The sequence below is a fragment of the Anopheles ziemanni genome, chromosome 3 (genome assembly GCF_943734765.1).
Source record: "Anopheles ziemanni chromosome 3, idAnoZiCoDA_A2_x.2, whole genome shotgun sequence".
Taxonomy (NCBI): domain Eukaryota; kingdom Metazoa; phylum Arthropoda; class Insecta; order Diptera; family Culicidae; genus Anopheles; species Anopheles ziemanni.
This window is the reverse complement of record NC_080706.1, coordinates 54047354-54060893: the sequence shown is the minus strand read 5'-3', so window position 1 is coordinate 54060893 and position 13540 is coordinate 54047354. Positions and strand designations below refer to the sequence as shown.

The 13540-nt window shown below is 47.3% G+C and overlaps 1 protein-coding gene across 1 annotated transcript; it reads left to right on the top strand.

Moving 5' to 3' along the window:
• The first annotated feature begins 5747 nt into the window (after positions 1-5747).
• Positions 5748-12424, top strand: LOC131286282 (CLK4-associating serine/arginine rich protein). Its single transcript, XM_058315214.1, has 7 exons — positions 5748-6239; positions 6412-6509; positions 6974-7155; positions 7272-9231; positions 9349-9527; positions 10894-11010; positions 11224-12424. The coding sequence occupies exons 1-7, from the start codon at positions 6141-6143 to the stop codon at positions 12312-12314; spliced, it is 3726 nt and encodes a 1241-aa protein (XP_058171197.1). The 5' UTR covers positions 5748-6140; the 3' UTR covers positions 12315-12424.
• The last annotated feature ends 1116 nt before the right edge of the window (positions 12425-13540 follow it).

Here is a 13540-nt window from a genome sequence, read left to right as displayed (position 1 = left end):
TAGTGTTCATTTTAGTCATCGATGAAGTTAACTTCCTTTTGTCTTTTCTCGTCTGGCGGATGCGCTTCGGGTGAATATTTAATGTACCAAGCGGTTTACTTGTTGCACATAAAAAGATAAATAACTCAAAAATATTCAAAAGCGTATGGTCAAACCAATTTCATAACTAGTACCGGAGCGCTAGTTAGTTTCTGTTTTTTTTTTTTTGAAAAACAAATAACAACGCGAAATAGGTAAATTCAGGTAAACCATTCCATTAAAAACCAAGTAGCTTCATGCAACTCCTCGTATTGCCTGGGGTTGAATTATTTAGTGAACACATACAGGTGGTTTCTTGTGCTATAATCTTTCCGCATTAAACTCTACGTTGAACCATTGCACCATGGCACACCCATGAGGGGCGAATACAACAATTTCGCAGCAATACATTGGATGCCGGTGTACTACTGACAAATCTTACAAGGAGAGTGCGTACCAGAGAAAGTCTACGTTTCGTTTATCTATTTGTACATTTAATTAAGCATAACTGTCGGAGCGACTGGCTACGGGGCGATCGCAGCCGGACACGAATGGCCACAGGCCGCGGCTCCGTTCTCGATTGCCCCGCGGACACGCTGCCCGGCACATTGGAACACAACACTCGCCATATTTGTACATACTTGTAAAGAAAATTAAAAGCGAATCTTAACTGTACTCCCAGTGGCCGACTATCACTAACATTGTGCGCAGGAAGTAGCTGCACATGACCGAAGGAGCCTCCATATATTCCCCCTGGCAGGAAAAGCTACACTTGGCGAGCTAGTCGTGTCACGTGTCGGTATGTTTGGTTCGGTCCAACAGACACATTTCGGACCCATTTGAATCTACGGCATGGTTTTGGATCGTGTAATATTTCGTACGATACCAACTTTACCCTACGCGAAGATCAAAAGAATTCCTATCGGCTATGGAGAGGTGTCCCCGTTTGCGTGGAATTCATCGGAATATGTCACTGTAGGTACTGGTTACACACATTTTGCATTCAATTTGGTATCACTTTGTAGCATAATGTCCATCTTTAGTGCTACGGAAAGTGTACCGAAAAGCATCTAGTGGGAACCGTAAATAACAAACCAAAGCCATAGAACACGCGCAGAACGAACGGGAGCTCATGTCTCCGCTTCTACACGATCGTAGGAAAACTAGGTCCGGAACTTTTAGCGTTAAGCAAGATTTGTAAAACACTAGAGAGTGACGTTCTTAGGTGAGATATTGGGGGAAATATACATATTGCGGCTAAACAGTAATTTTTGTAAATATTGAAATAATATATTGAAACATGAGAAACAAATAAACAGTCTTTAATATAAATCTATCATAACATATATCATAACTTCTGGAAGTACAGTACGAGCAACAGAAATTGTTTGAATATGCGCTAGAATAATCAAATGATTAGATGTTTTGTTTTTCTTACATAATTATTATTGGCATTGTATTCGTACAGTGCCGAAGCACGTCCTTCCTGCTTTCGTATTCGAAAATGCAACGCAGTCCTTTTGCAGGGCGTTCATGCGCAACGATGCATCATACAGGCTTGTTTGCGCCGTGTCCTAGCAACGATCAAGAAGGCATTGAACCAGATGGTGCTTCTATCAAAAGACCCCTTCAAGGTAGCACAACTTGCTATTGCGGCTTCAGTCATTGCATACCATGCGAAACGAAGAGATCACTACCTCAGCAGAGCTGGACGATCGGTGCCAGCTCGGTCTGAACAATCTACGGAAGGGATTTCGGGAGCTGTACGATGAAATTGATCTTCTAAGTCACCGTGCGTCGCTAGACGGGGAGGCAACGAAAATAACCCTGGAACACAAGAGGACGCGCCAGAGGAAACATATCGACGATCTACTAGCATACGCTCGGACGTTTATCAGGGAAGCTCGAAGCTCGATCGTTACCTTCGACGAACATGGCGTACAGTGTGAAGTGGAGGAAAAACGGAACAAGAAGGTTGCTACACCTTCTAGTTGGAAGAAAATACCGGAGCCGGTGGTCCCACGTGTTGAACCAGTGGAGGAGAATGCTACGCAAAGATACGCCATTCAAATAACACAGATTGAACAGCTACGGATTTCCAGAGCCACCAGCCCTCAGGCACCGTTGAACAATCATGTCTCTGTCGAGCAGCCCAAGGAGGTACGGAATATCGGAACGAATGTGAACTTTGTGACCCAGCGGGCAGTGAAAAGGACAAACTTGCAGGGATACATGATGCCAGTTAATAGACCCTGCCCAAGAAGAGCTCAGAGTGTTGGAGAACAGCCATCCCAAACTGTTTTGAAGCCACGGCAACCAACAACGGCTCCAGCTTCTACAAGCAGACGTCCCCGGCAACCATCGGTAAGGACCTTTACAGATGATCAGTTCAAGCTGCTCTTCGACAGATTTCTTTCTATGCAGTCGGAAAAGGGTAATTCAGGCGATAATATATCAGCGAAGCCTGCTGAGGAAATCCCGAAGAAGGAGCAGTGTGAGAATGTGCAACACGAGCCTCAAAATGGTTCCGATGTAGCAGGCGATGTCGGGAAGGACATTGAAATTGTAATTCCCAGTGCAAACGAACCACGAGAACCAGTTGACGATGTCGATCTAGTCACTACCTCTGAGGTGCCAAAACTATCCAGACATGCGCTACCTAGTGTTTCTATACAGGGTCGCTGGGACGCGAATCTAAAAGTGCAGCAAACAGGAAATATTAATATCATGGATGTGAAGGATGATCAGGCGGTTCCGAACTCCAATATACAATACATCGAGTTATGGCATGGACACACCAGACCGGATGCTGCGATTGGTGCGAGGATCAAATCATCTGAGTTTGTAAAAGAAACTAATTTAGATGTGCTGCTTAATTCACTGAAATTAAATAATGAAAATGGTACATCAGAGCAAGCTGAAACTTCGGTGAATAAAGAATCTTCTCCAAGAACGTCGCACCAGGAAATTGAAGTATCTAGCAAGGAAAGTTCAGCACAACAGCAAAAACCTGTAGTACTTGTCCCGAGTTCGGTTTGCAAATCCGCTCGTACAGCACTGAAGTTGGGCAAGGCGCGTAACAAGTATTTAGAACCGTTTTTGAAACGAAATTCTCGTGAAAAGTCGAACTCAGTTGAGGTTTTGGAAGCTTCCGATGATGATACCACCGGCACTAGCGACAATGAAGATTCAGGAGAGGAAGACCTTCGTTTACTTTTGAATTTGAATGATGGTACTAGCAGTGTGTCGTCGAGAAGCGTGGCGAAACCGCAAGAATCTTACTTGAAATTGCCAGAAACAGCCCAATGCCAACGGAGTTTGTTGGAGGTTTCCAGTATACCAGCGTTGCGTAGTCCCTCAAAAAGCAGTATTCAAAATAATTCGAAAAGTAGTAGATCCCTTACTCCGACTTCTGATGGCGACATCATTTCCAATCAAAATGAAAGCAACGAGAGATTTTTAAGTAAACTTCGGATTTGGAATACTGCGGTGGAAGCGCAGTCGCAAAACATGAATTTGGGTAACCAGTTAACCGAAACCATCGACGTAATCAAACAGAATATACAAAAAATCACGCTAGAAAGTTCAAATATTGTCAAAATGACTGAACAATTGAAGAGTAAAGCTACTGAAAGGGGGCCTCTGTGGACACCCAGGATTAATCGGCGACAGTCTGTAGAATGTACTCCTTCGCCAACAATGGTGCGACCACGATCGTGCGAATGTTTCGGATGTCAGAGCACAATTGAGGAACCTGCAGCTCGGCCACTATCAAGTCAACACGGTCAGAAGAACTTTCAACGCGCATTATTTGAGCAGAACCCTCGTTATTCTAAAACTATCAAGAAGATTTGTGCTCTCGGTAGCTCAGAACGTTGGGGTAAAAGGTCAGACATTGCGGACGATAGAACTGAAAAGGCTAAACGAGCTGCTCAAATTTTTCTAAAAGCGTTTACCGGCAAGTCGAACGACAAGCGGAGCTACAATTCACCGTCTACGCCTGAGACCCCTCATTCTCGATCAAACGATTCAAATGATTCGTTTGGATTTGGTAGCTGCTGTTCACTTTCGGACACTGTGATCGAATCGCGAATTGATTCATTGCCAAGTAGTTCCTCGACGTTCGAAGTGCATTCCAGCAGCAGCGGGTGTGATTTGGCTTCGGTATTTCAAACACAATGCACCATTAAATCGGACGAATCACTTTCTTCCACGTTGTGTCGAAACGGCAGTACAATTTCGGATGAGGGTGAAATATTGAGCCATGGTGAAGTGAAGTAAACAATATGTTGGTTAGTTTTGTGAAATGATTTGAAGCAGTTTAATAAATGACATTTCATATAAATTATTTCTTGAATTTTTTTTCATAGTGGAAATATTTAGTTTTTTTTGTGTGCCATGCAACATGCGTAATAAAAAATCCTTACCGGTTATTTGAAAAGTTAAAACAGCAGTTCAGCAAAAAAAAAAAGTAATAAATACCAAAGTGATTACTATCCAGGTGAGTTTATCCCGAACAAATCGCCTAGATTTTTTAAGAAAAATAAAGGAAATTTTTGACAATCGTTCCCTGTTTTGTTTAGCAGTGCACAAGTTTCCTGAAGTAGTTAGCGGAAAAGTAAGGTTAGCTTACGGCACGACCGCGTGGTGACGCCGAGCTGGAGCTCAAGTCAGACTAATCCTAGCTGCCGCACATCTCGTGCTGTTTGAGTCAATCAAGCGGACCACGAGTTTTTGTGTCCTGACAACGGAAGGAATTATCCCTCCCGTGGACGGCGGGTGGACATACGGCTATTATAGCCGGTCCTAAAGGACGAGCCCCTTCATAGGAGTTCTGACAGAGTCGGTACGCCTCTGATTACGAGTAAAGCTGGCCGTAAACGTTGCGAACTTGTTCGCGCGAACAATTTGACAACCAGGCATTGCCTATGTTAAGGAAAGGAAAGGAAGATATAAGAGGATATCTTCCTTTCCTTTCCTTAACATAGGCAATGCCTGGTTGTCAAATTGTTCGCGCGAACAAGTTCGCAACGTTTACGGCCAGCTTAAGGGAACAAATTAGAAGAATACAAAAAAAGAACAATAAAGAAGAAGAAGTTGTTATTTTTAATAGTGAAGAACATGCTGTCGATCCGCGACAGCCGAGCGGTAGCGCCGGTTAGAAAATCGGCCCATGAGCGCCGGGGCTCACCACCTCGACGGCGTGGGTTCGAATCCCAACCGAGACCGGACCCTCCCCTGTACGAGTGGACTGACTATCCACGTACAACAGGGAAACAAGTCTCGTAAGCCCTTAACGGGCAGGCATGACCAAGACGTTACGCCAAGAAGATCAATGTTATTTTACACCAATTTCCAGAAGTTCAATTGAGGCCTTTGGCCGTTTGGCCGTGCGAGGCACACAATTGTTAAACAAAACAGGGAACAATTGTCAGAAATCAATGTCAATGTGGCTGCCACGACCAGGCTTTTGAGCTTACCTCTCTTAAAACGCACCTTGGGCAAACCCAATGCTGGCCCTGCCAAGGTATATACAACGCCCAACATGAATGTCACAAATGACACTCGCTCGCCATTGTGAATGTGTTCGTATGCATTGCATACGTGTTCATACAGGGAATGGATGTGGGTTGGTGCACACTATGCGAATGTGTTCGTGACCCGGGTGGACTAGAAGAAAAACAACAACATGTAGTGTAAATGAAATGCCAGTTTTGCCACAAACCGCCGGGTCGACGGATCACTTTTCCATCGTTGAAGAAGTCCGCCAAACTGTGTAAATAAACATATTCGTAGACCCCAGGTGCTACAGGCGCTCTAGTTCCCTTTGACGGCCTCAGGTTTAGTCCAAGTAGTGCCAACAGTGCAGTGTGGAGTGGTTAAATTAAGATGTTGAAGAGCGCAGCGTGGTTGCGTTTGTTTTTACTTCGCCGCAAGCAAATCCATCCCCAAGGATGCTGACATCGGGAAGATGAAAACGTGAACTAGTGTAGTACGCAGCACTTTTACCGCCCGGTTGTTAATCATAAAAACCGTACCGTCAGTTGCATTGGAGATAGCAGTTTAGAAAACAAATGCACGTTGGGATTTAGACCAAAAACAACACATCAAATCTTGACAAAATGTGGCACGAAGCGCGAAAACAGGAGAAAAAGATCCGCGGCATGCTGGTCGACTATCGGAAGCGTGCCGAACGAAGGCAGGACTTCTACGAGCGAATCGTAAGTGTAACCGGTTCCCGCCCCATCCGGGTTAGAACTTTTCAATCGCATCGTGGCGAACAAAACAAAAGTTGCAACCCTACATTTGTTGACCTTGCCGATTACATTTGCCTGTTTTTCTTTTTTTTTTTTTATGTCCATCCCGGTTTGCCCGGCCCACCCCGGTGTGCAGAAAGCCGACCCGACGCAGTTCCTTCAAGTGCACGGCCGCAAATGCAAGGTCCATCTGGACGCCAGCGTAGCGACAGCTGCCGAGAATCCCGCAATCATGCAAGTGATATTCAATGCCTGGGAGTTGGTCCTCCCGTCTTTCGATTTGTTATTAGATGTTCATTCAAAAACAACTTAAGCCTTTCATTGCAACTATACACACGTACAAGTACACCGTGGCTTCCTTCTACCTCATCCCTGGCGGGACAGAAAGGGTGTATTCCGGTTTCGGACACCCCAGCTGCAAGTTGGTTCCCATTACGAATGCAATTCCTGTTTTACTTTTTTTTTCATACGCCAAAGAGCCCGTACGGCGGTCGTAATTGTGCCGATTGTTCGTGCAGTGTGCGGACACCTTGTATTTTTCAAATCCCGTTTACTCCACTATACCCCTTGGCCCGCCGCAGCTTGGCAGATCCTGCATAGTCACAGTGGAAGCTTGTCGCAAAACACCGTTTTCTAAAGGGTGGTCTGTTTGTCGGGTTTTGATTTGGTTTTTGCTTGTATTTCGCTTCCGCATGCAGGATGCCATGGCAAGGACAGAAGGACAATATGATCGATCGATTCGATGTGCGTGCCCATCTGGACTATATTCCGCCAGTGCCTCGCACCGATCCGGAGGCTGCCGACCAGCAGGAGGAAGATGCGGACGAGCGCGCAATGTACTACGAAAGGTACCGCGTGCTGGCGCAGAACGAATTCCTCGGTGGGTAACTATGCATCCAACGACGCTGGAATGGAATTTTCCGGTGTTCCATCCATCCCGCCGTACGTTACGTTGGGCCTTGAACGTTTGCCTCTTCTTCATTCTGTTTCCGGTAGGAACGGTCGAGGAAAAGTTTCTCCACCAGCTATACCTGGAGGAACAGTTCGGTGTGAACGCCCAGGTGGAAGCGGAAACGAAAGCGGCTGCAGCTGCATCGAAGAAAAAATCCTCCGCCGGGGCCGCCATAGGCTACACGTACGAAGAGACGGAAACGGTGTCTGCCGGTGGCTCGGGACTGTCGGGCACTGGCAGCGGATCGGCACCGATCGTGCCGTTCGTTCAGTCGATAACGGCCATCGAGAAGTCGTCCGATGCTTCATCGTCGACCGTCGGTGCCAGCGGAGCGGCTCGGTTCGACGAGTGCATGAAGGATGAATCGGACTCCGATGTCGACATGGACGTGTCGATCGACATCAACAAGATCGGTAACGCGCAGGCCCACGAGCTGAACTCGTGCGGTCGCCAGTACGGTATGAAGAGTAACGACTTTTACTCCTTCCTCACGAAGGACGCGGACGAAGCGGACGCACTGCGAATGGCGCGTGAGGAGGAACAGGAGAAGATTATGTTTAGCGGACGTAAGAGCCGTCGGGAAAGGCGTGCCCAGCGGGAGCGTAAGTTTGCCGGCCGACCACTCAGTCCTCCGAGTTACGCGGCAAAGGAGGAGTTGGTGCCGAGGACGTTCGTCGAGACGAACGATAGCTCCCGGTCGCCGTCCCCGGTCAACTCGGGCAAAATAACCTACATTACCTCATTCGGTGGCGAGGACGAACTGCAGGCTCATGCGAAGATTTCGTTCGGCTTCAATCGGGACATGAGTACACTCGGTGGGATCGCGGGATCGTCGAAAGCGTCCCGTATGCGTGCGGGTATCGGGGGATCAGCAGCCGAGGGCGGAGGTACCGTGAGCTACGCGGATAAAGTCAAACAGAACTTGGAGAAGCTAAAGGCACAAGAGTCAAAGGAAAGCGATCGAAAGCCACCGATGCAGTATCAGCGGACGGCGGCTATGGGTCGTCACAGTCGTGGTAAAGGGAGTCGTAGCAGTAGCCGAAGCAGTCGAAGTAGCAGTAGTAGCCATAGCCGGAGTAGAAGCCGTGGCCGGAGGCGTAGTTTCCACAGCAGCCGTAGTCGTAGCCGTGGTCGAAGCAAAAGTCCCGGCGCCGGGACACGTAGTGCTCGAAGGCGTCCGAGAGGACGGGCAGGAGGAAGTCACCGGAGTCGGTCACGATCGAGAGGTGTAGAACCGGCCACAGGTCGAGCCGGCCCAAGGGGTGTTACTACGCGCCAAGCATACTCCCGCTATCGAGCGGCACGTTCGAAATCCAAGTCAAGATCACGATCGCATTCTCGATCGCATTCTCGATCGCCTTCCCGTACTCGTTCGCGTCCTCGCTGGAGCCCCCGGAGAAGATCACCGCCCCCAAGTTATACCTCGCGCCGTCGAAGAAGTGCTGTCCGGTCCTCCTCGTCATCCTCGTCATCATCTACCTCATCCTCGCGATCACGGTCGAGGACGCCGTCGGCCCGTCGGCCAGCAGCACAACAAGCGACGAGTGCACGTACGAAACGGGCCGGCTCTGGAACGGTAGCGTCTGACAGCGAAATCTCACCTTCGCGTACGTTCAAAAAGATTCGTGCGCAAACAACTGCAGTCTCTCAGGAAAAACCACCTCCACTTCTGCAATCAAGTGGTGGGATGGCACCACAAGCGATTCTAAGTACACTACCTCCTTTACTTCCACCACCGCCACCGCCACCACCTGCTATCGGTGAGCCGGCCACCTCCGATGTGGTGGATGAAAAGAAACCGATTGCCGCACTCGCTCTGATCGAACCGGAACCGGAGGTACCGATCAAGCGGTACTACGGAAGGCGCCGCGGGGACGAAAGTTCCAGCGACGCGCTGAGCACGTCTGGCGAAGAAGATACAAATGATGGCGATCGGAAACCGCGTGGTCTGATCGTTCCCGACGTACCGCTCGGAGAAGAAAACGCCGTTGGAACAACCAGCAAGTGAGTGTAGCGTAGCGTATTCGTTCGTTTATTTTACTAACCACTAACGGTTTCGGTTGCTTCACTTCATCTGCATTCATTAACCGAACCTTTTGTTTCATTTTCATTTTGCTACAGAATTGCCAGCACGGCAGAACTAGGAATCGTACAGATAAAGCAGGAAAAACCGGACACCGGCTGCTACGGCACGTCCGGCAGTTCGCCTGCAGCACCAACACCAGCGGCCGGCTCCGGTGCGTCGTTAAGGTTTGGTAAAACGGTCACTGGCGGCACCAGCGCGCCCGAATCCAAAGTCAGTAAGAATAACCAACAATCATGTAACCAAAAATATGCAAAAAAAAAAAAAAATCCGATCGCTCCGTCCACCACCGTCCAAAATTCTGCTTTATTGTTGTCTGGACACATCACAGTGGTGTGTGCGAATAGTCGTCCTAAGGAAATTATGTCTCTGGCATCGTTGTTTTAGCATCCTAAATATGATCAATTTGTGCTAATTCAATTTTAAATTTATCATATACCAATTCCTTACGCTATGATAGGATTGCCCATGTCTAAATCAATTGGTTAATGCTGTATAAACTTTACAAATCCCTTTGTGGATTGGTTAAAACCTTCCTTTACCTTGGACTGTAACAAATAATTTGGTATGAAACCCAAAACGAAAGATTGTTCCTAATACAACCTGTTGGAAAGAGGGGGGAAAAATGCCACAAAACAATCGTTGGTGTTACATTTTGATGTACCTTTTTTTCTTGCTGCCTGACAATTTATGTGTAGCTTCCCATGAGTATGATTTACTGTTTAAACCATAAACAATTGGTGTATGAAATCATGAAAACGTTTATAATTTGAACATAAACAAAAAAGCCATAAGTTATCAAGCCAAGACTAGGTGTACCAGTGATACGAGCGGTTATGATAAGATTATTATAATAACTTGACTTGACTTTCTATTTAGAAAAAGGTTTTTAGCTTTCTTACAAAGAAGAAAATTCATAAATATCAGAATAAGTTTGTTATTTTTAAAATAGGGTCAAATTCACCGTTCAAAATGTTATAGGACAGCTTTTAGCTAGGCCGTTCTTCCTCGAGTGTGTCGATTCTAGCTATGAAGCGTACACTTGGTACCGGGCAACTGTTCTTTGTTGCCTCATAGGTACGCAATATAGAAAATTAAAATAATTTACAGGTTTGCATTATCTCTAACATCGTTACATTTTCGCTGACGTAACATTGGTAAACGTGTTAGTGATTTGTATGTCTAGCGAGGAAAAAATAGTAATATTGCTGAGTTTTGTTCGATCTCTGTTCACCGAATTCTTAAATCTTTCTTAAAAGAGGTAAACTTAATGGTCAAACGTACGAAAAAACTGCCCTAGTGTCCATCTTCAGACATCATTCAAACGCATCCCATCATCTATTCCACCCAATACATACACACACAAACACATATCATTCAAAGACTTCCTTCCTGCATGGCCTCCCAAGTGGGGATCGTCCCAGAGACATCACTCAGCAGCGAATGGGGACAGCGTGGACGGTTTAACTATTTTTGCGTTCTCTCTTCGCACCCGGGACTGGCGCTATTTTGGCGAAATTCGCCTGCACGCAACCCGGTGGCACATTTCCAGGTCGGAATCATTGCTGCCGCCGTCAGTGGAGGTGGTGGGCCCGCACCGACAACTACAACGACGACGACGACGTCCCTACTTGCATCGAAGTCGGTTAACCCGCGCGATCGGCTGAAGCGCAAGATGCAAATCCTGCTGAACAAACAATGTGAGTCAGTGTGGCGGGGCGTTCTGCTACCTGGTGGATATCGCCACAGGCAACAACGTGGTATACCGTATGTTGTTGCGTTTCAAACCCCAAATGATGATGTTAACGATCGATGCGTATCTTGGCTTGCCAAAGCAAAGATCGCAATCGTGTGCGGAACGGTGAATCTTGGGTTTGCGTTTTGATCTTTTCGTTGCTGTTTTTTTGTTTTAGACAAAGCTGACAAGAAAGCGGAGATCGAGAAAGTGGAGCGCCAGATCCAGCAGCAGCAGGAACGTGACGATGAGATGCGCGAGCTGGCCCTTAAGCTGCGGCGCCGGCAACGTGAGCTGCGTCACAAGTACGGCACACCGGAGAGTGAGCACAGTAAATCGCCCAGCTCCGGTGACGATCGGAGCTCCGATGACGGTGACGGTGGCGGTGACGGTGGGCAACGGTCCGGTGGTCCTGGAGCGGCGATCGGAAGGGATGCTTCGACATCACCGCAAAGGTTGCCTTTGTTAAGTCCTCCGCTCCTAACATCGGTGCCACCACCGAAGATGCCATCGCACGCACATACTTCACGGCCCCCACCGTCGCTGATGGTGGGTCGGGGTGGTACCGCAGGTTACGGGAATAGTGTCGTGATTGAACGGAAGCCCGTCCTACGTAGTGCGTCAGACTCGGGTGGTTCAACGGCACAGTCCGCCCCACCCCCGATGGCTTCGTACCGGGCCGATATGGGTCGACTACGGCGACGCAATACTCCACCCCCGGCACCGGGAATCGGTGGTGGAGGTTCATCGCGCGGATTCACTGGCGGTTCGGGTGGAGGAGGTATGTCTCCGATGACACTACGCCGTGGTGGTGGTGGTGGTGGTATGACCGCAGGACGACCACCCCCTGCGCCATCATCGAGCGGAAGCCGCTTTGACGATCGTAGCCGGCGACGATCACCGCAAAGGTATAACCGATCGCGTTCAAAGTCGCGGGAACGATTTCCGTCGCGCGACACCACGGGACAAATGGGCACCGGGGGCAACAGAGGTCGCCGGATGCCGGAGTACGGCCGTTCGAGGGACTACGATCGATACCACCATGGTGGTAGTGGTGACGTCGTCGGGTCTGGCTATCAAAGTGGTGCCAGTTCGGGACGCTTTCGGGGACGGCGATCTAGGTCCGGATCACGCGGGCGCCGTTCGCGGTCCGGTTCGCCGGTACGAACGCGAGGCAACGGTGGTGGTGGTAGCGGCCAGGCTGGAAGTACACCAAACCGACCGAGAGAGCGTACGCCGAAACCGGTGAAGAAATTGGTCGACTACTGACATCACCACCATAGCCATGTCGAGAAATTGGGTTTGCTTTCTTTCTCTCTTTATCCTTTTCGTATTTTTGTTCCTATTTCGTATAACTCCGTAACTTTCTTACCTCAACACCGAATTATCTTTCAATGTTACTGTTTCACCTATAACTATAATGTTTACATTCTTCATATCCGCGGGGGAGGGGGTCCGCGACAGCCGAGCGGTAGCGCCGGTTAGAAAATAGGCCCATGAGCGCCGAGGCTCACCACCTCGACGGCGTGGGTTAGAATCCCAACCGTGACCGGACCCTCCCCTGTACGAGAGGACTGACTATCCACGTACAACAGGGAAACAAGTCTCGTAAGCCATTAACGGGCAGGCATGACCAAGAGGTCGTTACGCCAAGAAGAAGAAGAAGATTCTTCACATAAACATACATACACACACACAAGTACACAGTTACATTTTCACACAAATACATTGCATAATACCTCCTTTTTTCCCTACAGTTCGTTAAGTGTAGGGGCATGTTTGTTAAAGAACTCCCTTTTTCCTTGTGTAATGAGCTATTTTTGTCTCTCGTTTCGTTTTCATACTTCTTTCGAATACTGCTCTTAGAAATCACAAATCTACAAGTTTACAACAAAACAATAAAGTTATTTAATTAAAAATAAACAAGAAAATCTATGTTTTTCAGTTCGATTCGCTTCCGAAACGGTTTACAACAGAGGTGGATTACGTGGTAATAGTGAACAAATTTGTGGGACTAACGTAAAGCAGAATGGTATGTAGCCCGTAGTGAAGCCGGGATACGGAATTGGAACTGTTTCGGATTGAGTTTCGTCGGGCCAAGAGCACTCAGCAGTTATGGTGGGGTTTTGCTAGTATCACTCACATCTTCATTATGAATTTTTCCATATATTACATAAATTAATTTGACAAATTTCATTTATAACAAATAATCATTTTTATCCAAGCTAGTTGCACTACGCTTTCCCTACTCTTATATTTATAACCATCTTTATGATAATTAAACATTAGTAATTGCATTATATTTTGAACCACCAAGCTCTGTTTTAGTTTTATGTGGTGTTTTATTATACTTTTATCAGTTTTGTAAATGTTTTTGAAGTATTTGCCAGTTAGTACTTAAGTAACCTAGTTAGTGTTTTACAAACAACTTGTTCTTCTTACATATATTGATTATAAATCTGGAGAGATAATAAGAGTATAAACAAATCGTATGT

Coding starts and splice junctions, on each gene's coding strand:
- LOC131286282 (XM_058315214.1), top strand. CDS start 6,141: ATGTGGCACGAAGCGCGAAAACAGGAGAAAAAGATCCGCGGCATGCTG. Junction 6,510..6,973: donor GCCGAGAATCCCGCAATCAT/GCAAGTGATATT, acceptor TTCCGCATGCAG/GATGCCATGGCAAGGACAGA. Junction 9,528..10,893: donor CGCGCCCGAATCCAAAGTCA/GTAAGAATAACC, acceptor CCGTCAGTGGAG/GTGGTGGGCCCGCACCGACA.